Source organism: Triturus cristatus, chromosome 4_2 (genome assembly GCF_964204655.1).
Source record: "Triturus cristatus chromosome 4_2, aTriCri1.1, whole genome shotgun sequence".
In the NCBI taxonomy this organism is placed as follows: Eukaryota; Metazoa; Chordata; class Amphibia; order Caudata; family Salamandridae; genus Triturus; species Triturus cristatus.
In genome coordinates this window covers 922,986,490-923,013,946 of record NC_140586.1, presented here as the reverse complement: position 1 = coordinate 923,013,946, position 27,457 = coordinate 922,986,490, and the positions used below count along the sequence as shown (strand labels likewise).

Below are 27,457 nucleotides of genomic sequence, written 5' to 3'. Positions count from 1 at the left end.
AAATATCGAATCCCTATCTCCAAACAGGTAAGTACAAAAATATAGAATCCAAAATATCGTTGTAAAAAATATAGTTAGTCAAAATATTGAATTTTTTAAATGACTGAAAAGTAATGTAAAATTAATGAAATAATACATATAATTAACTGAAACATCCTTAAAAATACTTAAATAACTTTAATATTAATAAATAATTAATATAAGTAAAAAAAAAATCATACATATATATTAACGTAATATTAATTAAACATATTCAATATTTTTTACGTAGGATAGCGGGCATGTAAAATTTACTATTACCACTCCTGTAAGTGTAATAGTAGGGAAAGCTTTGGATAGCGGGAGGGTAAAAATTACTATTCCCACTCCAGAGAGTGCAACAGTAGAGAAAGCGTTGGATAGCGGGAGGGTAAAAATTACTATTCCCACTCCAGAGAGTGCAATAATAGGGAAAGCACTGGATAGCGTAGGGGTAAAAATTACTATTCCCACTCCAGAGAGTGCAACAGTAGGGAAAGCGTTGGATAGCGGGAGGGTAAAATTTACTATTCCCACTCCAGTGAGTGCAACAGTAGGGAAAGCATTGGATAGCGTAGGGGTAAAAATTACTATTCCCACTCCAAAGAGTGCAACAGTAGGGAAAGCATTGGATAGAGTAGGGCTAAAAATTACTATTCCCACTCCAGAGAGTGCAACAGTAGGGAAAGCGTTGGATAGCGTAGGGGTAAAAATTACTATTCCCACTCCAGAGAGTGCAACAGTAGGGAAAGCGTTGGATAGCGTAGGGGTAAAAATTACTATTCCCACTCCAGAGAGTGCAACAGTAGGGAAAGCGTTGGATAGCGAGAGGGCAAAATTTACTATTCCCACTCCGGTGAGTGCAACAGTAGAGAAAACGTCAGATGGCGTAGGGGTAAAAATTACCATTCCCACTCCAAAGAGTGCAACAGTAGGGAAAGCATTGGATAGCGTAGGGGTAAAAATTACTATTCCCACTCCAGAGAGTGCAACAGTAGGGAAAGCGTTGGATAGTGGGAGGGTAAAATGTACTATTCCCACTCCAGTGAGTGCAATAGTAGGGAAAGCGTTGGATAGCGTAGGGGTAAAAATTACTATTCCCCCTCCAAAAAGTGCAACAGTAGGGAAAGCGTTGGATAGCGTAGGGGTAAAAATTATTATTCCCACTCCAGTGAGTGCAATAGTAGGGAAAGCGTTGGATAGCGTAGGGGTAAAAATTACTATTGCCACTCCAGTGAGTGCAATAGTAGGGAAAATAATAATTTAATATTTTATTAAAAATAAATTAATTATTAATACCCCAAAAATTAATTACCAATCACACCTTAATAATTATTTAACAACCAATTAATTTTCAATACCAAAAATTAATAAATAAAAATAATACCAATAAATAATTATTTAATAATAAATTAATTATCAGTATACAAAGATTATTTCAATAATTAATTATTTACAATTAAATTACATCCCACCATATTCTCCTATAAACCCACAACCCGCTACAAATAATAAATTAATACAATTAACATAATTATCAATTAAACAATTAATACAAATTAATTACCAATTAATACAAATTATTTACCAATTAATAATTAATCAACAACCAATTAATTTTCAATACCAATTAATAATTACCTAATAACAATTAAATTACTTCCCACCCTATTCCCCTATAGACCCACAACCCGCTATAGAAGTAAAACACAAAATTAAATTAAAAATAATTAATAATTCCTAAAAATTATTATTTAATGTACTATAATTAAATTACTTCCCACCCTAATCCCCTATAAACCCACAACCCGCTACGGAATTAAATTACACAAAAATTAAATAACATAAAATTCATTACTTTAAAAATATTCCAACTATCATATACTAACACTTAAGAACACTATAAAAAAATCGATATTTTTAACAACTATAGTATGACTGTCGATATTACTTACTTCTATATTATTTAAATCGATATTTCTTACCTGATTTTCGATATTCTTCACCACTATATTTTGGCAATTCGATATTCTGTCCATTCTATATTAAAAACTCGATATTCTGTCCTGTCGATATTTTTTATTCGATATTATGTCTGTTTACCTAGGGCGCCATCACTTTCAGCCTTAAAACGCATCTAGGTCCCAGTCGGCCACTTCCATAGACTACAATTAAGGCTTATTTTTACTTTACATTTTAAAAATTCATATCTCAAGTTACCCTTATTGGATTTTTGTCGTTTTGGTGTCATTTTGTCCATTGCATCTTTTTTTTAAATTCAGCTTGGGATTTTTAGTGCTTGGTGTTTTGACTTGATTACGATTTTAGTACTGCATAAATACTTTACACATTGCCCTAAATTGAGCCTGTCTGACCTGAGCCGTAGCTACCAGGGGTTGACCACAGGTTAATTTAGTAACTTTGTGGGTTCAACCTGACAAGAAGTGTTATTATTCTGTGAGGTACACAATAAGACACTTTCTTATACTGGTAAATCCCATTTCGGATTTTGGGGTACAGATGAAGGTGCAATAGTCAATAGTGTAAAAGGAGGCGGAGAGGCTGATCAATATGAGAAAGCACGGCTCATCATTATCTGTGGCCAGTACAGCTTCTTGTATGACGTGTAAGTCAGCTGTCTTTATGTTGCAACATGATCTGAAGCTGAATCGGTAATCATGCGGTAGATGGTTGGCGTTGAGGTGATCCAGGAGTTGTGCATAAACTGCTTTTTCAATGATCTTGCCAATGATGGTTCGATGATGGTTCGATGAGTGATGGGCCAGAATTTGGCGAGTTCATCAGCGTCTAGTGTGGGTTTCTTCTTTAGTGGGACATCAAGCCTGCCTTGAGAGCCCCTGGGAGGATGCTTTGAGTGAGGCAGATGTTGATGATGGTGAGTGTAGTTGAGAGTTTCCCCGGAGAGAGCTTTGATGAAGGAGGACGGTGAGACATCATGATCTTCAGGTTTGTTGTTCTCCTGTGGGGTTGGCCTTGGTGTGTAAGTTGAATGCTGGGCAGAGTGGTAGGGCTAATGAGGTGGACTATCCGTTCTCGGTGAAGGCTAGGTTGAAGATTTGGCCTATTGCGTGTGCTGGTTGTGCCACATGTAACACATTGAGTATGTTGAGAAGGGTGTTGTGCTGTGTTGTGTGTATTGTGTGAGAATGTGCATTGTGGTTAGTGGGTGGTTGTATGATGATGTGCAGTGGCAATGAGTGTTGTTATTTTCTGCTACATTGATCTTTGTTGTTAGTATTGTTTTGATATTTTACTGTGTTGTAATGTGGTGCTGAGATGAGGTGGTGTGGCCTTATTTATTGGCATTGTGAAGTTGTGTTTTTATGTAGTTGTGATCCTAGCTGTGATGTATACTGTGTTGTGGTCTGGTGTGATGGGGTATGCAGTGTTTTATTGTACTGTCTTATGGTATGCTGTGTTTTGCTGTTGTTTGCAATGCTGCTGTACTGTGCTGCTATGGTATGCTGCTATACTGTTCTGTTATGGTAAAATATAATGCAGTTATATGCCAATATTTTATGACATACCTGGTTGTTATGCTATGCCGTGGGTGTATGTATGCATGCATACCCATTATACTGTTTTACGCATCTACCTGCACCATGAAAACCACATAGCAATGAAGGCCACTTGTATCTTGTCTGTAGTTCTTTCCTTGTCTGCTCCACAGGTGGCACATGCTCTGTAGCACTCCCTGGAATCTGAGGTGCAGGGCATCTCTAGAAATGATGTTAGTGTTTGGGGTACACAAAGGACAACAGATCAAACTGATGGAGCCACCTATAGCGGGCACATGCAAAGAAATCCTGTGCCCACATGTGGATGTGTGTCTGTGAATGGATATTTATATGGTTGTAGTCTGGAATATCCGAGAATGAATATTCCACAATAACAGCAGCAAAATATCAAAAAAAATTTTTTTGAGGAGGTAAGTGCACAGGGGTGGTATTTATGTACTATCCCTAACTCCACATCTACATACCTTAAAAACATATGTATTGCCAAGGCATGTATATGTGCAGTTAGGTACAGAAAATGTATATACTTATTTATCGAAACTTTAGGCCCACACACGTGTGTGTGCGTGTGTGTGTGCGTGTGTGTGTGCGGGTTTTTTTCAAGTGTATTTTGTTTATACATGAGCAGTAAGGTAAAAGTACATTGAAGAGGCCTTGTGACTAGGGGATTTGCCTCTGTGTGTGAATAGGGCCAGTAAGGGCAAATGGTATATTTGTCAGCATATTAGGCCAGTAAAATTGGTCACTTTATATGAATGAAGGATTTTGGGCGGGGGCGGAAGTCCATGGGTCTCCTTGGAAACGTGTTTTCCAGCGGTGCACTGATAAACTCTGAGGGCCTGGCTCGCAAAGGTAAACAGAGCACAGCAGAGCAGCGACACCTATCGTTTTACAGCGAGACGTTCACCTTACACTCGTTGCATAGGTCAACACTGGGATGTGCGGTTAAAAGTTACAAGGAATTCCACTAAAGCAGGCATACAAGACTGCTGATGAAATATCATGTGAATGACTGCTCGAATGAGAACAGCTTTAGAATGGCTGAGTTTGTCCTACCTTACTGTGCCTTCCTGTTTACGCCGCGCATTCACTGTTAACGCACGAGGCCATGTGCACGTTAGGGGCTTATTTACAAGGCCCTTGCGCCACTTTTCCCATGTTAAAAATGACGCAAAAATGGCGCAAGGGCCTTGTAAACTATAACCACTCAATGCTTGATGTACTAGACTCGGTAGCACTACTACAGCTAAAATGAACGTCCTCAAAACTATCCAAACCATGGTTTAATGATAGTCTTAATTCAGAAAGAAGAAATGGAAGACTTGCAGATAGGCTGTGGTCGGCCTATCCCTCCCCTGAGCATCTCTACCACTTGAGATCCCTGAGAAGCATATACAAAAAACACATCAGATGTTCGAAGGCCACATTTTTCAGAACTCAACTAGACCAAGCAAAAAAAGTCCAAAAAAACTGTTCTACCTCATCAAGTCCGAAGCTAATAGTCATCCTAACCTCTCGTCACTGGGTCAAAGGACATTGGCAAATTGTGAAGTATTCTATTTTCTTCACAGATAAGACTATTAAGATTGAAACTGAATTACGCTCTGACCATGACCACCTGTCGATCAGTCCACTGCTCACCCTCCTTTCCTGCAGGCTTGGATATCACTGACCCTGCGCAGCCCTACCTCCCCAAAAACAATGCATGCTGGGGTCTGTTCCAAACCTTGGATGAATGCACTATACGCAAAATGCTATCGACTTTGAAACCTTCCAATCACTATAACTACCCTCTGCCTCTGAACCTTTTCCTGGAAGTTAGATCCTCCTTACTAACATTGTGGACTACGATCGTCGATGCATCACTTCGGCAAGGTGCTATTCCGGATTGCCTAAAATCTGGTCAAGTTATCCCGATTCTAAAGAAACCAACTGCTGATCCCACGGACCTTCATGACTTTCGCCCAATCTCTAACATCCCCACCTTAGCAAAGCTCCTGGAGGAATGTGTGCTCGCCCAACTCTGTAACCACATTGACCATTTCCAACTCCTGGACCAATGCCAAGCTGGATTCCGCCCGGGCCATAGTACAGAGTCTGCGCTAACGACGCACATTGTCGATGATGCGCTAAGAATGTTGGACCATAATGAGTCGTGCCTACTGATCCTTCTTGACCTTTCGACAGCATTCAATATTGTCAAATAAGATAAAATAATGGACCTCCTGCAACACAGGATGGGGCTGTCTGGGCCTGTAATTAACTGGTTCTCTTCGTTCCTCCAGAACAGATCCCAAAGCTTCAAGGTGAACCAATCCATGTCCCATCCTGCACCGGCTAAGCTGGGGGTTCCCCAAGGTTCAGCACTCTCTCCCACGCTCTTTAACTTGTTTATGGAGCCCCTAACAGAAATTCTGAAATCATCCAGCATTTACTACCACATGTATGCGGATGATACTCAACTATACCTGAAGATTGCCTCCCCGATGACATTCAGTCCCTCAACTCAGTCCTGCTGGATACACAAAGCTGGCGGACACGTAACCACCTGAAACTAAATGCTCTAAAAACTGAATTCCTCCTTTTCTCACCTCACAAACAATCTCCGGCCATTGAACAATGGTTGAATCAGCTTACTGCTCTTAACTGTAGACCCCACCTCGTTGATTCGGCATCCTCGCTGGGTATTATATTAGACAAAAGCACATCAGTTCCCTCACCAAAGGAGCAATCTTCCAACTCCTCATCCTAAGGAAGCTCAATCCCTTTCTCCCTGCTCATGACCTAAAGGTTGCAGTGCAAGCATTCGTGATCGCAAAGCTGGACTATGGCAGCGCAACGCTTTACGGCTTGCCCAGAGTGGAGACGGCTCCTCTTAGGGCGGCCCTCAATTCTGCTGCTAGGCTCTTAACTGGCACTAAAAAAATACAACCACCTCTCTACGGATTTGCTGGCCCTGAATTGGCTTCCATATGAACCTCGGATACAGTTAGAAATTGCATGCATGGCACACAAAGCCATCCACTTCAAGACCCCACTGTACCTCGCTTAGAAACTGGAGCTCTCATGTGGTTCAAGAGCCACCAGAAGCGTCAGCACCCTATTGCTAAAACCACAAAAATTCAAGAAAAAAAAGACCTATAATCGAGTGTTCTCAGGTATGGGTCCGCGGATCTGTAACTCCCTTCCCCCCTGAAGACAGGTTGAACCTTTCTACTATCCTCTTTAAAATAGAAGTCAAAGGGCTCCTGATGAAGAAATTTCTACCTCAGTCTGGCTTCCTCCATTTGATTCTGGGGCACAGCCATTGATTTGTTGCCCAGCTGCTTGGCTCACGAGAATGACGGACATTTTAAGACTGTGTACTTTTCGGTTTATTGATTGTTTTGTTTTCCTGTACCTTTCTGGCTGTAAAGCGCTCTGATACCCTCGGTGGCCATGTACGCGCTATATAAAACTTTCTAAATAAATAAAATACATTGTAAATCTGCCCCTAGTAGTTGTTAAAATGGCTTACATTCCTCTCTCTTCTCTATTGTTTGCATATTTACTAAGCAATAGAGGAGCGCTAGGAATATGTTACCGGAAGTGAGGGCTTTGGTGAACCCCACAGGGTCAGCCTTCATTCATTGGCCAGAACTGTTACCCGGCCTGTTCACCAAGAGATCTGCGTTACAGGTATGCACATTTCTACGGACCTAATCCACATCTCCTCACACACCATGAAGTAAAATAAATATGGTTACACACTGCACTTAGGCCCTGGTTAGGACATCTGCGGTCCATGTGCCACACTGCTCACAATGCCTGCGGTGTTTCCACCGTCATATTACAAATGGACCACATGGGCCAGTGGTCCGAAGTCAGCGAACCCATCGTCATGGCATGGTTCGGCCATTGAGCAGGGCCACAGCCGATGCCGCTGCAGTGCCGCACCTTTTGCACGTCCATGCAGTACGTGCCCTTAACCATGTCGTGCATGGCGCACACTGAATGCATAACAGTGCATGGAGAGATGGGCACAACGTGCACACCCATGCACTACCTTCCCCGGGCAAAATCGCCCCGGGCCTGTTTGGGGTCCCTTGCTGCCCTTTCCGACATCCTTTTCATGACAAGGTTCATGCCATGAAAAGGCTGCCAAAAAGGTAAGTCGTAATCCCAATCGTGGTGCCTGGCTCAGCACCGCCACCATTCAGCACGGCCTTCTTCTCCAGGGCACTTCCGGGATCCAAGCTCCTGGTGGTGGCAGCGTTGTTGTTGCAGGCTGGTGACGGTCCGACCACCAAACTTGTAATTTGGCGGTCAGACCGCCTTGGTTGCTGTGGTAGGACTGCCACCGTGGGTCCTAGGACCGCGGTACTCGTAATAAGGCCCTTAGTGTGAATTAAAGCTTCCTTTTTTGGGGGACAGAGAGGCCACTCGTATGCAGCCTTCTGTTGCTGCAAACTTTCCCAGCCGTACTCTTGGAGCCCAGGATCCCAGTTACCCCCGGTCTCTCTACGGGGCGCCAGTAATCAATCAATCAATCAATCAATCAGGGGTTGGTAAAGCGTGCTACTCACCCGTGAGGGTCTCAAGGCACTGGGGGAGGAAAAGCGGGGCTGCTCTGGTCAGTCGAAAAGCCAGGTCTTGAGAGCCCATCTGAAGGTGCTCAGAGTTGGATAGCGTCTCCGTTCTACTGGGAGAGTGTTCCATGCTGTGGCTGCGGTGTAGGAGAAAGCTCTCCCTCCAGCTCTGCTTCTGTGGATGCGCGGGACCTCTGCCAGAGCAGGTCGGCTGAGCGGAGGTTCCTCTTGGGTGCGTGGAAACTCATTCGGTTGTTCAGGTATTTGGGTCCGGTGTTGTTGAGGGATTTGTAGGAGTGTGTGAGTAGTTTGTAGGTGACCCTCTTATCGACGGGGAGCCAGTGGAGTTCTCGCAGGTGCGGAGTCATATGTTCGTGGCGCGGTATCCCTAGGATGAGCCTAGCGGCCGCGTTTTGCATAGTTTGGGGGCAGCAGGGACATACAGCAGCAGTTTGTACACGTGTTAAAGCCAGTCACGCTCATGCATTGTGCTTAGCCGGGGTATAAATGTCATCCTCCCTTCCATCAGAGAGGGAGGCTCGTCTCTCTGTCCTAATTCTAGCTGTTGCACTGTAGGTGCTAGCAGCATTAGCCTCACAATCACCCTTCACCGTTCACCCAGCTCATGCACATGAAAGGTGTGCACTGATCTGGCGTGCAGCTCTTGGCCTAGCGCGTTGCTTGTGTATGCACACTGAGGAACGCATGACAGGTCAACCACATAACACTCATTGGCTACAGGGGTTAGGGAAACACCAGAGGGCCTTATCCACACATCAGCTCATGCACATGAAAGGTGTGCGCTGACCTGGCATGCAGCTCTTGGCCTAGCGCGTTGCTTGTGTATGCACACTTAGGAACGCACGACACGTCAACCACTGGACCACATACCCACTCACTAGGGCTGGGGTTAGTGGAGCACCGGAGGGCTCTTTCTCATGAAGCGAGGACTGTTCATCCGCCCGTTGTTGTGAACCTTCTTGGGCGTCGGGTGTCCTGCGCAGTCAGGGCCTGGAGTGTGATTATTTCAGTGGTAATTCCACTGTCCGCCCCCTGGCGGTGCTCTTCACAGCAGCTTTCCCAAAGAGGGGCTTGTGTGTTACACCTGCATGCTGAAGCGCCACGAGGAGCCTCAGGCGCACAGAGCACACAGCACACAGCCAGGGAGGCTGCTCTGAAGAGCAGTCAGTGGTCTGGGCCATGGATTTAACGTAATTCAATCAGCATTAAGGTAAATAGCTTGCTTTTGGCTTTGGGCATTCATTCCACCCACTGATTGGTGGACTAGCCACAGTTCAGGTCCCCCATAGCCTCCAAAGAGTCACCCCTTGGATCCAGCAGGACCTGATCCTCACTCTCTTCCCCTTTGTCTCTCCTCAGATGTTGAGCTCCTTCGTGATGTTTCTGAAAAGATCCTCTGCTTTTCAAGAACCTTTGAAGATCTCACATGCTTCTGGGATGAGGAAGAGCCAGGGGAAGGAGAGATGTACCAACTCTTCTACACCTACGAGTAAGTACTAATGCCTGTGCAGTGACCAGGAAGCAGCCAGCATCCCAGCGAGCATCCCAACCACTAATGTGGCGCAGCTAGCGTCCCAACGAGCATCCCATTCACTGACATAATGTAGCCACTATCCCAGCGAGCATCTTATTCACTGACATGATGCAACCAGTATCCCAGCAGGCATCTTATTCACTAACGTGGCGCAGCAGCATCCCAATGAGCAACCCATTTACTGACGTCACGTAGCCAGCATCCGAACAAGCATCCCATTCACTAATGTGACGCAGCCAGCATCCCAATGAGTATCCCAATCATTGACGTGACGTAGCTAGCATCCCAACGTAGCATCCCATTCATTGACGTGGCGTAGCCAGCATCCCAACGTAGCATCCCATTCATTGACGTGGCGTAGCCAGCATCCCAACGTAGCATCCCATTCATTGACGTGGCGTAGCCAGCATCCCAATGAGCATCCCATTCATTGACGTGGCGTAGCCAGCATCCCAACGTAGCATCCCATTCATTGACGTGACGTAGCTAGCATCCCGAAGAGCATCCCATTCACTGATGTGAGGCATCCAGCATCCCAGCGAGCATCCCATTAACAGACGTGACACAGCCAGCATCCCATTCACTGACGTGACGCAGCCAGCATCCCAACGTAGCATCCCATTCATTGACGTGGCATAGCCAGCATCCCAACGAGCATCCCATTCCCTGACAAGACGCAGCCAGCATCTCATTCACTGACGTGAGACAGCCAGCATCCCAGCGAGCATCCCATTCACTTACGTGACGGAGCCAGCATTACTTACACAGACGTGATGCAGCCTGCATCCCGAAGAGCATCCCATTAACAGACGTGACACAGCCAGCATCCTGGCAAGCATCTCATTCACTGACGTGACACAGTCAGCATCCTAACGAGCATCCTGTACGAGAGTAGGATCTGCTTTACATGGGTACCCTTACATTTTGCTGGTGTTTCACTGTTTTCGATCTTAGTCTGGCTGTGGCCCTGCTAATCAGGACCCCAGCCTAGCTGCCTCCGCTCTAAAATGGTTTCCATGTACATTAGGTACATATCTAATTGGATTCTGGAGTGCCTTATAAGCCCCTAGTATATGGTCCTAGTATATGGTATACTATGTACCTAGGGCATAGGTACCTCAGAGGCCTACCTGGGGCTGCAGCATATATTATGCCACCCCTGGGAAGCACTCCAAAATGACACCACAGGTCTGCTACTGCAGCCTGGGTAAGGGTGTGCTTGTACCCCTTACTGTGGTATAGGCTACCCATATCACTACCCTATACAGACACATATAAACCTATAAGCCACTCCTATGGCAGGCCTTGATAATCCTGAAGGCAGAGTGCTTGGTTTTATGTGAGATGTTGCCCAAGCATGAGCTGAGCCCCTCTGCAGCTTTCAGAAATACTTCCTTATGGGTGTTCTATGATACAGCCATAACATATACTCTTAGGTGCATTATAAACTCTCAGTAATGCTAACTTTGGGATGGCTCCATCAAAACATGTCGTGTTTGGGGTCAAACAAACACTACCCCCCGCCAATCCTGGCAGCGGGGGTAGCATTCCACCCTTCTAGAGGGAGAGACTTGTTCACACTGGTCTAACCCGGTAGGACTTTCCTGAGCCCTGACATCACAAAATGGATGCCTCTGCCACAGACACGGGTCTGGCCTCTTGCTGCTGACCGAAACTCCGGCAGGGGAGGCTTGGACAATAGGTTTCCTGTTGAAGGGAGGTGTGACCACCTCCCCGGACAGGCTGATGTGTATTGGGGCTGGGCGGGAGCACTCTCTGGTGCTTTGAAGTCCTGCACTGGGGGCACACTTGGTGTCCCTGTGCATACTCCAGTTCAAACCAGTTGCAGGGGTTACCTGCCTCTGCTCTGGAACGAAACTGGACAAAGGAAATGGGTGTAACCACTGCTCTTTCCTGACCCACCCATAAATGGGGCCTTAGAGTTAGTCCATCCCCTAACCTTACTATAAGTATAGGAATCCAGTCCCTAGGACTTTAGATTACCCTGGACGAAACTCTGCTACATATATCCTGGACCTTCGACATTCTATCCTGACTAGAAGACTGAAGAAATCTCCCTTGGGGTCAAGGAGTGACTCCCCTGCTTGGCAGGCACCAAAGAAGCAACTGACCGGTCTGCAATTCTGAAGCTCCCGCCAGACGCCGAAGTCTCTGCATCCCAGAGGTGGATTTCCAGACTTCCCCAAAACTACCCTGAGTCCACAGCAAAGCTGAGGCCCGTGGCTATCGTGGGTGACGTGGAACCGTGACCCCTGGACACTGTGAACTTTTGCAGCAACACTATCTTCCTGGTCCTCCTTGAAGTTGTGCTTTGGGCTTCGAGTAGCCCCAGCCTAGAGCACCTCCTGCACCGAAGATTGTTGGCCTCCACTCCACGAGTGACCTGTGGGCCAGCTTCCAATGCGACTGCTCGAGGCTCCTTCGCGATCACTAGCCCGTTGGCTAGCAGGTCCCCACAAAGGTGACTCTGATTGGGCTTACCTGGTTGCTCCAGATGTGCCCCGACTTACCCTCGCTGGGTGAGTCCCTCAGACCTTGCTGGTCTGCACCGCAGTCCTTTCTCTAAATTCCAGTGGCTTGCCGATGCCAAGGCTTGTTGGGTCCATTCTGGTCGCCGACACCGCAGCACTCGACAGACTTCGTGGGACAGCTCGAATTCGGCTCATGGACTTCGTCGACGCCTCCTAGACCTCGTGGCTGAAGAGTCAAGACACCCATCAACTCACCTGAAGCACACGACATCTGTGGGCATTGGTCCATCCTGCCCTAGGTCACTGGCAAGTGACCCAGACTCTGTCCCCTCTGCTTTCAGGTTCCTTACATCCTAGATCCAGGCTTGGATCTCTCCGGACACTTCTCCTCTTCACGGCAGCAGCAGTTCTTTACAGGCTCTCATTAAAATCGAGGACGCGACCCGACACCAAAAGACACCTATGCACCCGGCTTCCCTGGATGAGGTAACTCGAGTACTCCGGTGCTCACATGGGTGCTAGCCCTAGAACTTCTCAAGTCCAAAAGAGTTTGGTCCTGACTCGATTAGAAGTGTCCCTAATCTTTAAATTTCCAACCGCGACATTGCCCATAGAAGATGACGGGAACCCGCGGTTGTGTTTCCACACTGCATACAGTCCCCGTGGGTCCCCTGTGTCACTACCTTGGGTGGTTTCTTGGGGTCCCAGTGATTCTAGAGGCTATAGGCCTAGTGTCTATCCCAGTTGTGGTTCTTATACCACTTTTTTGGTATATGGTTTGGTACGCCCTAGGGCCCAAACGTGTATTTGTGCTATTACTGATGATTGCTATCTTGTAACTTAAGTACTTCGAACTCCAGTCTCATAAAGAGACTAGAGGGGTGTGTGTTAACCTATATAAATATATTTTAAATATATACATGGTGTGATTGTCCTTTCATTTGATCATTTAAGAGATTATAGACTGGTAAAACAAGCTGCTTTACATTCCTTCAAGACTTAGCCTGAAGGCTGCTCTCCATAGCTACCACTAGGATAGCTTTCACATAAGGTTGTCTTTAACCTATCACCATAAGGGGTTGTTTGGACTGATACAAGGTGCCCACTAGAACTAGTGGACAGCATATACCAGGCCACCTTCTCACACATCCCATTCATTGACGTGCTGTAGCCAGCATGCCAATGAGCATTGTATTCACTGATGTAACACAAACAGCATCCCATACACTGACCTGATGCAGCCAGCATCCCAACGAGCATCCCATTCACTGACGTGATGAAACTAGCATCCCAGCGAGCATCCCACTACCTGATGAGATGCAGTCAGCATCCCAACGAACATCGCATTCACTGATGTGATGCAGGCAGCATCCCAACAAGCATATCATTCTCTGACAAGATGCAGCCAGCATCCCAGTGAGCAACCCATTCATTGACTTGACACAACCAGCATCCCAGCGAGTATCCCATTACCTGACGAGATGCTGCCAGCATCCCAATGAGCATCCTATTCCCTGACGAAACGCAGCCAGCATCTCATTAACTGACATGAGGCCGCTAGCATCCCAGCGAGCATCCCATTCACTGACGTGACACAGCCAGCATCCCAACGAGCATCCCATTCACTTAAGTGACGGAGCCAGCATCCCTTACACAGACGTTATGCAGCCTGCATCCCAATGAGCATCCCATTCACTAATGTGAGGCATCCAGCATCCCGACAAGCATCTCATTCACTGACGTGAGGCAGCCAGCATCCCAGCGAGTATCTCATTAACAGACGTGACACAGCCAGCATCCCAACGAGCATCCCATCCACTTACGTGACGGAGCCAGCATCCCTTACACAGACGTGATGCGGCCTGCATCCCAATGAGCATCCCATTCACTGATGTGAGGCATCCAGCATCCCGGCAAGCATCTCATTCACTGACGTGATGCAGCCAGCATCCCAACGAGCATCCCATTCATAGACGTGACATAGTCAGCATGCCAACGAGCATTGCATTCACTGATGTAACACAACCAGCCTCCCATACACTGACCTGATGCAGCCAGCATCCCAACGAGCATCCCATTCACTGATTTGATGAAACTAGCATCCCAGCGAGCATCCCATTACCTGACGAGATGCAGCCAGCATCCCAACGAACATCCCATTCCCTGACGAGACGCAGCCAGCCTCCCAGCGATTATCCCAATCATTGACATGATGCAGCCAGCATCACAATGAGCATCTCATTCACTGACATGATGAAAACAGCATCCCAGCGAGCACCCCATTCACTGACATGACGCAGCTAGCATCCCAATGAGCATCCCATTCACTGACATGACAAAAGCAGCATCCCAGCGAGGGTCCCATTCACTGAAGTGATGCAGCCAGCATCCCGTACACTGACGTGACGTAGCTAGCATCCCAGCCAGCATCCCATTCACTGACAAGATGCAGCCAGCATCTCTTTCACTGACATGACGTAGGCAGTATCCCATACACTGATGTGATGTAGCCAGCATCCCAGGGAGCATCTTATTCAATGACGTGACAAAGCCAGCATCCCAACGAGCATCCCATTCACTGACGTGACGCAGCCAGCATCTTAACGAGCATCCCATTCATTGACGTGACGTAGCCAGCATCCCAACGAGCATTGCATTCACTTATGTGACACAGTCAGCATCCCATACACTGGCCTGAAGCAGCCAGCATCTCAACGAGCATCCCATTCACTGACGTGATGAAGCTTGCATCCCAGCGAGCATCCCATTACCTGACGAGATGCAGCCAGCATCCCAACGAGCATTCCATTCCCTGACGATACACAGCCTGCATCCCAGCGAGCATCCCATTCACTGACGTGATGCAGCCAGCATGCCAACAAGCATCCCATTACCTGTCGAGATGCAGCCAGCATCCCAGCGAGCATCCGATTCACTGACATGATGCAGCCAGCATCTCAACAAGCATCCCATTCACTGACATGACAAAACCAGTGTTCCAGCGAGCATCCCATTTACTGAAGTGATGCAGCCAGCATCCCATACACTGACGTGACGTAGCCAGCATCCCAGTGAGCATTCCATTCACTGACTTGACACAGCCAGCATCCCATACACTGACGTGATGCAGCCAGCATCCCATTCACTGATGTGATGCAGCCAGCATCCCAAACATTGATGGGATGCAGCCAGCATCCCAGTGAGCATCCCATTCACTAAATTGACATAGCCAGCAATCAACAGGTAGCATCCCATTCACTGAAGTGACGCAGCCAGCATCCCAATGAGCATCCAATTCACTGACGTGACACAGCCAGCATCCCAGCGAGCATCCCATTCACTGACCTGACTCAGCCAGCATTCCAGCGAGCATCCCATTCTCTGACGAGACACAGCGAGCATCCCAGCAAGCATCCCATTCACTCATGTGGTGCAGCTAACATCCCAGCCAGCATACCATTTACTGACATGACTCAGCCAGCATCACAGCGAGCACCCCATTCACTGACAAGATGCAGGCAGTATCCCAACAAGCATTCCATTCACTGACGTGACAAAGCCAGCTTTCCAGCAAACATCACATTCACCGACGTGATGCAGTCATCATCCCAGTGAGCATCAAATTCACTGACGTGACGCAGCTAGCATTCCAGCGAGTATCCCATTCCCTGACGTGATGCAGCCAGCATCCCAGCGAGCATCAATTTCACTGATGTTATGCAGCCAGACGTTACACAACCAGCGTTCCTTTCACTGATGTGACGCAGCCAGCCTCCCAACGAGCCTCCCATTTCCTGACAAGACGTTGACTTACGAGATGCAGCCAGCATCCTAGCGAGCAATCCATTCACAGCCCTGACATGTTGCAGCCAGCATCCCTGCGAACATCCCCTTCACTGACCTGAGGTACCCAGCATCCCGTTGAGCATCCCATTCGCTGACGTGAGGCAGCCACCATCCCGGAGAGCATCCCATTCACTGACGTGAGGCAGCCAGTCTGAGAAGTTGGCCTGATATATGCTGTTCACTAGTTATAGTGGGCACCTTTTATCAGTCCAAACAACCCCTTATTGGTTATAGGTTAAAACAACCTTTATTGAAAGCTATCCTAGTGGTAGCTATGGAGAGCAGCCTTCAGGCTAAGTCTTGAAGGAATGTAAAGCAGCTTGTTTTACCAGTCTATAATCTCTTGAGTTCCTAAATGAAAGATATCCACACCAGGTTTATATATTAATATATGTATTTATTACTAAACACACCCTCCTAGTCTCTTTATGAGACTAGAGGTCAAAACACATAAGTTACACTTCAAAAATCACAGTAAAATAGCACAAATACACGTCAGGCCCTAGGGGCGAGCCAAACCATATACTAAAATAGTGGTATAAGAACCACGACTTAACTAGACACAAGGCCTAGAGCCTGTAGAATCACTGGGACCCCAAGGAACCACCCAAGGTAGTGACACAGGGGACCCACGGGGGCCGTGTGCAGTGTGTGAACACAGCCGCGAGCTCCCGTTAGCTTCTACGGGGAAAGGTGAGGTTAGATTTTTAAAGATTAGGGACACTTAGAAGTGAGTCAAGACCAAACCCTCTTGGACTTAGGAAGTTCTAGGGCTAACACCCACGGGAGCACCGGTGTACTTGTGTTACCTCACCCAGGGAAGCTGGGTGCATAGGTGTCTTTTGGTGTCGGGTTGCGTCGTCGATTTTAATGGGAGCTGGCAAAGAAGTGCTGCTGCCGTGAAGATGCGAAGTGTCCGAAGAGATCCAAGCCTGGATCGAAGATGAGAAGAACCTGAAAGCAGAGGGGACAGAACCTGGGTCACTAACCAGTGCCCAGGAAGGTGATGGACAGATGCCCACCGACGTCGGGTGATTTCAGGTGAAAGAGGTGAAGCTTGACTCTTCAGCCACGAGAACCAGGAGGCGTTGAGGACAACCAGGAGCTGGATTCGAGCTGTCCCACAAAGGATGTCGAGTGCTGCAGTGTCGGTGCCCGGATTGGACACAACAAACCTTGGCAACAGCAACCCATGCAGAAACGAGAAAGATGCTTCGGTGCAGACCAGCAAGGTCTGAGAGACTCACCACTTGGTAGGGAGTCGGGGCACATCTGGAGCAACCAGGGAAGCCCAAGGAAATTCATAGTTACCCCATCAGGGACCCACCAACCAACAGACTAGGGATCGCGAAGGGACCTTGAGAAGAAACACAAAATGGCAGCCCACAGGTCACTCGGAATGACCAGGCTGACAATCTTAGGTGGATTTAGTGCTCGAGGTAGGGGCTACAAGTCAGCCCAAGCACAACTTCAAGAAACGTCTAGAAGTTAATGCACTTGCAGAAATGCACGGTGACCAGGAGTTCCGGTTCCACGCTACTCACGAGGGCTGTGGGTCTCAACTTGGCTGGGGACTCGGGTCGGCCTCTGAGATGTCTGGAAATCCTCTTCCTGGGCTGTAAATACTTCAGAGTCCGGCGGGAGCTTTGGAAATGCAGACTGGCAAATTGCTTCTTTGGTGCCTGTCAAGCAGGGGTGTCACTGCTTGACCCCAAGGGAGATTTCTTCAGTCCTCTGGTCTTGAGCAGAGCCTCGAAGGTCCAGGATTTGGCTTCAGAGTTTCGTCCAGTGTAATCTAAAGTTCTGGTTACAGAGGTTCCTTACTTATACCTAAGGAAGGGGTTGGACTCGCTCTGGGGACCCACCTATGGGAGGGTTTGGAAAGAGGGGTGGCTACAACCATTTTGTTTGTCCAGTTTCATGCCAGAGCAGGAGCTGGAAGCCCCTGAACCAGTCTGAGCTGGACTATGCACAGGGACATCAAATGTGCCCCCAGTGCAGGACTTCAAAGCACTCAGAGAGTGCTCCCACCCAGCCCCAATACACATCAGCCTGTCTGGGAGGTGGTTACACCTCCCTGTGCCAGGAAACCTATTGTCCAGGCCTCCCCTGCTGGAGTTTCGGTCAGCAGCAGGAAGCCAGACCCCTGTCTGTGGAGGCAGCATCCATTTTGTGATGCTAGGGCTCTATTAAGTTTCTACTGGGTACCCAGTGCTGTCATGTCTCTCCCTCTAGAAGGGTGGGATCATATTCCCACACCAGTTACTGGTGTGGATGTATGATTCCAAGGTGTTTGACACCAAACATGACATGTTTCTGTGCAGCCAGTCCAAAGTTAGCATTTACCGTTTGGTTATAATGCACTTACTTAAGAGTATATGGTCAGGCTGCACTACAAACAGCATCAGAGAAGGGTCTCTGAACGCTGAAGAGGGGCTCTGCTCATGCAGGGGCACCCTCTCACATAATAACCAAGCACTCTGCCTTCAGGATTGATAAGGCCTGCCATAGGAGTGACTTATAGGTTTATATGTGTGTATATATGTAGTGCTATAGGTAACCTATATCAAAGTAAGGAGTGCATGCACCACCTTACCCAGGCTGCAGTAGCAGACCTGTGGTGTCATTTTGGGTGGCTTTCCAGGGGTGACATAATACATGCTTCAGCCCCTAGTAGGCCTCTGGGGTACCTATGCCCTGGGTACATAGTATACCATATACTAGGGACTTATAAGGGCACCTCAGATCCAATCTGTAATGTACCTAAAGCAATCCTGGGCGTAGTGGGCGTAGTGGGGCTACGCGGAGCATCATGGAGTGTGCCCAAATCTACACGCACCCGCACACTCCGCGTAGCCCCACTACGCGCCGCCCGCCTCCCTCCCGCACTCATTTTAAAATTACTTAGAAAGTTAAAAATGAAGAAAATTACTTACCTGAGCTGCCACGTCCCGGGGCTCCATCTTCCTGATTCCTCGCTAGCTTTTTCCTCACAAATGCGCAGGTGCGGGCGCCCGAGACCACCATGCTCGAATGCCGTACTCGTAATTAGCCCCAAAGTATTTGTCTAGGATCACATGATTGTGTCAAGGGCGGAGGCTGGATTGATCCTAGATTTCCTAGTGTCATGCTGTGCAATTCAGCCTCTTGATGGTTATCTTTTACTGATATTAAAGGATAATGATTGGCTCTTACGTCCTGGAAGATGAGATAATAGTGTGAGTGCCAGAAAGATTCCATATTTTATTAAGCAAACAAAAGGAACATTGGCAGCGCCAACAACAGCGAGCCTTGCCCAAAAGATATGAATGCCTCACAAGAGACACAGACTGCGTAAGTGTTTTATGGCGCTGGGAGGTTTGCCTGGAATCACAGGACGCAGAGACAAAGCCGGGATTTTGACCTGTCTCCTCAAGGTTCATGGTTGGCATTAGTATTCACTAAGCCATATGGCCTCCCATAAAAGCTTGGCTCATTTTGGGCTTGAATTTCTAAGAGGGCCTCAGGCTGAGCCAGAACCATGGTGTCTGGCTCAAACCTGGCTCAAGCTTTCAATGACTCGCCCACCTCTACACATACATGACATCATAGTCCAGTCAAAGGTATTTATTCGAAGGAAATACAGGTGTTTTGCGTGTAGAAATAGTATGGCTGTTAATTTAGATGAATAATGCAAAGAAGGGGTGTATCACCATCAGAATCTGAGATGTATTTACAAAACGTTTCTAGCACTTATAAATTCTAGTCCTAAGTGGTAGAAATGACGTAATAAGTATGACATCTAACATTTATGATGATTAAAGAAGACCTAATCTAATCTAATTTCCAGCGGCTGCTTTGTCCCTCGCTATGCGAAGACCCGACAGGGAGGGAGGTCCCTCACGGTCAGGACTGCTGGACTGTGGAACTCTTTGCCACCTCACCTGTGCCAGGTTGAGTCAGAACAAGAATTCAGGAAGACCTTAAAAACTTGGCTCTTTAGTCAAGGTTAGCTCCACTGATTGGCTAGAACTCGAAAGCAATAGTTGCCCAGCGCTGGGACACCTCTATTTGAGGTAGCTGTCGAGCTCTATAAATGTTTTGATTGTTATTAATATTACCTTCAGCGCAGGTCTAGTCTGTTCAAATTCGTCCTGGAGACTGCTCGAGCCCTATGAATGCCTCTCTAGTCAATGTATGCTCAGACGTGAGTCCCGTGCTCTCCATGCCACTGGAATCAAGCTATCCTGGCTGAAGAGGGGTGAAACCCCGAAACCGGTCCTAGGATGCTTGTTCCAGTCCAGGGAGGACCTGGCCTGGCAGTTCGGGCTGGACTGTTCCCATGAGGCACAGGGTCAAGACTGATTTGCATATGGCTGGGTTCAAACTGGAATGGCCTGGTGAGCAAAAAAACTATGGATTTAGGCCCAGATCTCTGTACTGGGGTGCATGTATGACATTGTTCTGCATTCTGTCCATAAATTGTTGTTTTTGCATTTCTCTAGTCAATGTGACATCACAAGACATCCTGTAGAGCACGATGAACCCTTGTGTTTGTTGTTTTACCTGTAACCACTGATAAAGCAGACCTCCGCCCCAAGGGTCTCTCAGCCATTTGCACTCCTTCTGCAGCACCTCGTGGATAAAGGGTATAGCTAAGCTGGCTGAAGCCAGTGCAGGCTGTAGTAGCTGCCACATCTTTACCAAGTTCAGGAGAGATTCCTTAACCATAAATACCCCAGTTTGGAAAACATCTTTAGTACCATCAAGAGTGTGGAAGGTTCAGCCAAGGGGATACGGATGCTGAGGAAACCTGACTTGCAGGTGTTGACCAAGAATGAATTGACAAAAGCCAGAATTAAGGCCACCTGCCATCATATAGAAACCGTCCAACTCTTGACAAGATCTGTCCCAAATGTGATAAGGGAGGCCACTTTTTGAAGGTGTGCAAGGCATTGAATCGTACGAAAGGGGACTTTACGCTTGACGAAAATGATGAAGATGCAATTAGTTTGGAGGAGCCTATGGAAGACCTTGTGATGATGGTGCTGATATCAGGAAAGGACAATAATAGAAGCCACGCCAGGTCCATGGTGCAAACAGATAACGCCCATGTAGACCTTTTTGCGGTCACTGGATGAAGGAGTCCCATAATTTTCATAGCAACGTACAAGAATCTTCTTAACAATGACCGGCTAGCATTGAACAAAAAACAATTTAAGTATCAACACAAACAAAACAAAAGTCATGGTTTTGGCCAGAAGATACAAACAATGGCAACAAGATAACACCCAGAGACATTTTAAGTCATGGGCAAAGTGGCCTTTCAGGGGGCCTGCTGAAAGAGCCAGTTTTGTTCTGCAGAAAGTCATGCCCTGATGACCTTCAATAAACAGATTTATTTTTTAATGTGGGTGATGTTTGAGAGTATATTATAGACATTTTGCTGAGAAATGCTGTGCTTATGTTTTATGCAACATCCATTAAAACAAGCATTTGCAGTGCAATAGGGCTCGCATTCATGCAAGTTTGAGATATTGGCATTATAAATGACAATGTCTTTTATCTATGTTTTGGGTTTTAAAACATAAATAAAAGGCATTGTCATTTACAGTACTAATAGCTTAAACTCTTGCAAATGCGGGACCTATTGCATTGCAATAAAGGGCCTTCTCGACCGCTTGTTAGATTGTAAATTTCAGAGGAAGAGACCGGCCTGCGACGTCTTCAAAGTAGTGATACATAGTCCAGTGTGAAGATGTGTAAGTGTTGTAAACAACACAGACACAAAGTGTGAAGTGAGAATTACATATGATCCAAGCTATAAACACTAACAAAGTGCTCCAACACCTTTCCCTCTGTGATTACACTGTCGTGGCTCAGGAGGAAGAGCGGGAGGGGGGCTATTTCCTGCCCTCTCTTTGATTTGAGTGTGCAGTGTGGCATTGTGTAATTTGATTGCCATCTTTGGCCTAATAAAAAAACCTCCAGCTGTAGTTGGGCCTTGGCTTTACCTGGTGCAGGGCGGGCTGTGCTTTATGGCAGGCATAGAGGCAGGGAGGGAGGGATGGTCTCAGCTGCATCTCCGGCCTCTTACAGTGCCCCTTCAATTACTAGTGAGCGAGAGGTGCTGAGGTGGTGGTATTGGTTGTGGTGGTATTGGTGGTGGTGATATTGGTGGTGGTGGTGGCATTGGTGGTATTGGTGGTGGTATTGGTGATGGTATTGGAAGTGATGGTATTGGTGGTGGTGGTGATGTTGGTGGTGGTGATATTGGTGGTGGTGGTATTGGGGGTGGTGGTAGTATTAGTGGTTGTGTTATTGGTGGTGGTGGTACTGGTATTGGTGGTGGTATTGGTATTGGTAATAGTGGTGGTAGTGGTGGTGGTGATGGTGGCATTGGTGGCGGGGGTGGTATTGGTGGTGGTAGTGGTGGTGGTATTGGTTTTGGTGGTGGTAGTATTGGTGGCACTGGTGGTGGTAGTGGGGGTGGTGGTATTGGTGGTGGTGGTATTGGTAGTGGTGTGATTGGTGGTTGTGATAGTGGTGGTGGTGGTATTGGTGGTGATGGTGGTATATGTGGTGGTATTGGTGGTGGTGATGGTATTGGTTGTGATGGTATTGCTGGTGGTGATGGTGGTGGTATTGGTGGTGGTGGTATCAATGGTGGTGTTTGTGGTGGTATTGGTGGTGGTATTGGTATTGGCAGAGGTATTAGTATTGGTGGTGTTGGTATTGGATTGTGGTGGTGGTATTGGTGGTGGTGGTATTGGTGGTGGTATTAGTGGTATTGATGGTGGTGGTATTGGTGGTGGCAGTGGTATTGGTGGTGGCGGTATTGGTGGTGGTGGTGGTATTAGTGGTATTGGTTGTGGTGGTATTGATGGTGGTTGTATTGGTGGTGTTGGTATTGGTGGTTGTGGTATTGGTGGTGGTGGTGGTTGCATTGGTGGTATTGATGGTGGTGGTTTTGGTGGAGGTGGTGGTATTCGTGGAGGTGGCATTGGTGGTGGTGGTATTGGTATTGGTGGTGGTAATGGTATTGGTCGTGGTGATACTGGTTTTGGTGGTGGTGATATTGGTGTTGGCAGTATTGGTGGTGGTGGTATTGATATTGGTGGTGGTGGTACTGGTATTGGTCATGGTGTTATTGGTGGTGGTATTGGTAGTGGTGGTATTGGTGGTGGTGGTATTGGTGGTGGTGGTGATAGTGGTGGTGGTGGTATTGGTGGTGGTGGTATTGGTGGTGGTGGTAGTGGTATTGGTGATGGTATTGGTATTGGCAGTGGTATTGGTATTGGTGCTGGTGGTGGTATTGGTGGTGGCATTGGTGGTGATATTGGTGGTGGTGGTATTGGTGGTGGTATTGGTGGTGGTATTAGTGGTGGTGGTATTGGTGGTGGTGGTATTGTTGATGGTGATATTGGTGGTGGTATTAGGGGTGGTATCGGTGGTGATATTGGTATATGTGGTGGTGTTGGTGGTGGTTGTATTGGTGGTATTGGTGGTGGTAGTATTAGTTGTGGTGTTGGTGGTATTGGTGGTGGTGTTAGTGGTACTGGTGGCACTGGTATTGGTGGTTGTGGTATTGGTGGTGGTGGTATTAGTGGTGGTATTGATGGTGGTATTGGTGGGGGTGGTGGTATTGGTGGTTGTGGTATTAGTGGTATTGGTTGTGGTGGTATTGATGGTGGTGGTATTGGTGGCACTGGTATTGGTGGTGGTGGTATTGGTGGAATTGGTGGAGGTGGTATTGGTGGTGGTATTGGTCATGGTGGTACTGGTATTGGTGGTGGTTGTATTGGTGGAATTGGTGGAGGCGGTATTGGTGGTGGTGGTATTGGTGGTGGTATTGATTGTGTTGGTACTGGTATTGGTGATTTTGGTGGTGGTGGTATTGGTGGTGGTGGTATTGGTGGTGGTTTTGATATTGGTGGTGGTGATACTGGTGGTGGTGGTAGTGGCGGTATTGGTAGTGGTGGTATTGGTGGTGGTGGTGATATTAGTATTGGTGGTATTGGTGGTGGTGGTATTGGTGGTGGTGGTACTGGTATTGGTGATGGTATTGGTATTGGCAGTGGTATTGATATTGGTACTGGTAGTGGTTTTGGTGGTGGTGGTGGCATTGGTGGTGGTGGTATTGGTGGTGGTGGTGGTACTGGTGGTGTTGGTATTGGTGTTGGTATTGGTGGTGGTATTGGAAGTGGTGGTGGGGGTATTGGTGGTGGTGGTGGCATTGGTGGTGTTATTGGTGGTGGTGGTATTGGTGGTGGTATTGATGGTGGTGGTGGTATTGGTGGTGGTGGTGGCATTGGTGGTGTTATTGGTAGTGGTATTGGTAGTGGTGGTAATGATGGTGGTATTGGCGATGGTGGTGGTACTGGTGGTGGTATTGGTGGTAGTGGTATTGGTGGTGGTATTGGTGGTGGCATTGGTGGCGGTATTGGTGGTGGTATTGGTGGTGGTATTGGTGGTTTTAGTATTGGTGGCTTTAGTATTGGTAGTGATGGTATTGGCCGTGGTGGTGGTATTGGTGGTAGTGGTATTGGTGATGGTGATATTGGTGGTGGTGGTATTAGGGGTGGTATTGGCGATGATGGTGGTATAAGTGGTGGTATTGTTGGTGGTGGTATTGGTGTTGGTGGTATTGATGGTGGTAGAATTAGTGGTGATGTTGGTGGTATTGGTGGTGGTATTGATGGTGGTATTAGTGGTATTGACGGTGGTGGTGGTATTGGTGGTGGTAATGGTATTGGTGGTGGTATTAATGGTGGTGTTGGTGGTATTGGTGGTACTGGTGGTATTAGTGGGATTGGTTGTGGTGGTATTGATGGTGGTGGTATTGGTGGCGCTGGTATTGGTGGTGGTGGTATTGGTGGTGGCATTGGTGGTATTGGTGGTGGTTGTATTGATGGAGGCGGTATTGGTGGTTGTGGTAATGGTCGTGGTATTGGTCGTGGTGGTACGGGTATTGGTGGCATTGGTGGTGGCAGTATTGGTATTAGTGGTGGTGGTATTGGTGCTGGTATTGATATTGTTGGTGGTACTGGTATTGTTGGTGGTGGTATTGGTAGTGGTGGTAGTGGTGATTTTAGTATTGGTGGTATTGGTGGTACTGGTATTGGTGATGTATTGGTATTGGCAGTGGTATTGATATTGGTACTGGTGGTGGCATTTGTGGTGGTATTGGTGGTAGTGGTGGTATTGGTGGTGGTGGTATTAGCGATGATGGCATTGGTGGTGGTATTGGTGGTATTGGTGGTGGTGTGGTATTGGTGGTGGTGGTATTGGTGGTGTTGGTATTGGTGGTGGTGGTGGTATTGGTGGTGTTATTGAAATTGGTGGTGGTGGTGGTATTGGTGATGGTGATATTGGTGGTGGTATTGGTGGTATTAGGAGTGGTATCGGTGGTGATGTTGGTATATGTGGTGGTATTGGTGGTGGTGGTATTGGTGGTGGTAGTATTAGTTGTGGTGTTAATGGTATTGTGGTGGTGGTGGTGTTAGTGGTACTGGTGGCGCTGGTATTGGTGGTTGTGGTATTGGTGGTGGTTGTATTAGTAGTGGTATTGATGGTGGTATTGGTGGGGGTGGTGGTATTCGTGGTTGTGGTATTAGTGGTATTGGTTGTGCGGTATTAGTGGTATTGGTTGTGGTGGTATTGATGGTTGTGGTATTGGTGGCGCTGGTATTGGTGGTGGTGGTATTGGTGGAATTGGTGGAGGCAGTATTGATGGTGGTATTGGTCATGGTGGTACTGGTATTGGTGGTATTGGTGGTGGTTGTATTGGTGGAATTGGTGGAGGCGGTATTGGTAGTGGTGGTATTGGTGGTGGTAATGGTCGTGTTGGTATTGGTATTGGTGATATTGGTGGTGGTGGTATTGGTGGTGGTGGTATTGGTGGTGGTGTTGATATTGGTGGTGGTGATACTGGTGGTGGTGGTATTGGTGGTGGTATTGGTGGTATTGGTGGTGGTGGTGATATTAGTATTGGTGGTATTGGTGGTGGTGGTATTGGTGGTGGTGGTACTGGTATTGGTGATGGTATTGGTATTGTCAGTGGTATTGATATTGGTACTGGTAGTGGTATTGGTGGTGGTGGTGGCATTGGTGGTGGTGGTATTGGTAGTGGTACTGGTGGTGTTGGTATTGGTGGTGGTATTGGTGGTGGTATTGGAATTGGTGGTGGTGGTATTTGTGGAGGTGGCATTGGTGGTGTTATTGGTGGTGGTGTTGGTGGTGGTGGTATTGGTGGTGGTATTGATGGTGGTGGTGGTATTGGTGGTGGCATTGGTGGTGTTATTGGTGGTGGTATTGGTGGTGGTGGTATTGATGGTGGTATTGGCGATGGTGGTGGTATTGGTGGTGGTATTGGTGGTAGTGGTATTGGTGGTGGCATTGGTGGCGTTATTGGTGGTGGTATTGGTGGTGGTATTGGTGCTTTTAGTATTGGTGGTTTTAGTATTGGTGGTATTGGTAGTGATGGTATTGGCTGTGGTGGTGGAATTGGTGGTAGTGGTATTGGTGATGGTGATATTGGTGGTGGTGGTATTAGGGGTGGTATTGGTGATGATGGTGGTATAAGTGGTGGTATTGTTGGTGGTGCTATTGGTGTTGGTGGTATTGATGGTGGTAATATTAGTGGTGGTGTTGGTGGTATTGCTGGTGGTATTGATGGTGGTATTAGTGGTGGTGGTGGTATTGGTGGTGGTGGTGGTATTGGTGGTGGTATTAATGGTGGTGTTGGTGGTATTGGTACTGGTGATGGTATTAGTGGGATTGGTTGTGGTGGTATTGATGGTGGTGTTATTGGTGGTGCTGGTATTGATGGTGGTGGTATTGGTGGTGGCATTGGTGGTATTGGTGGTGGTTGTATTGATGGAGGCGGTATTGGTGGTGGTGGTAATGGTCGTGGTATTGGTCGTGGTGGTACTGGTATTGGTGGTGGTGGTATTGGTGGTGGCAGTATTGGTATTATTGGTGGTGGTATTGGTGCTGGTATTGATATTGTTGTTGGTGGTACTGATATTGGTGGTGGTGGTATTGGTAGTGGTGGTGGTGGTGATTTTAGTATTGGTGGTATTGGTGGTGGTGGTACTGGTATTGGTGATGGTATTGGTATTGGCAGTGGTATTGATATTGGTACTGGTGGGGGTATTGGTGGTGGTGGCATTTGTGGTGGTATTGGTGGTGGTGTTGGTATTGGTGGTGGTGGAATTAGCGATGATGGCATTGGTGGTGGTATTGGTGGTATTGGTGGTGGTGTGGTATTGGTGGTGGTGGTATTGGTGGTATTAGTGTTGGTGGTATTGGTGGTGTTGGTATTGGTGGTGGTATTGGTGGTGGTGGTGGTATTGGTGGTGGTGGTGGTATTGGTGGTGGTATTGGAATTGGTGGTGGTGGTATTGGTGGTGGAATTGGTGGTGTTATTGGTGGTGGTGGTGTTGGTGGTGGTGGAGG

At 47.4% G+C, this 27,457-nt stretch overlaps 1 protein-coding gene across 1 annotated transcript in view; it reads left to right on the top strand.

The window, feature by feature from the left end:
• The window catches only part of MPL (MPL proto-oncogene, thrombopoietin receptor), a 238,382-nt gene that overhangs the window by 51,062 nt on the left and 159,863 nt on the right, over nt 1-27,457 (top strand). Inside the window, exon 2 of the mRNA XM_085602979.1 lies at nt 9,506-9,635. Within this exon, the coding sequence (XP_085459105.1) occupies nt 9,506-9,635 (130 nt within the window). The remainder of the gene's footprint in view (nt 1-9,505; nt 9,636-27,457) is intronic.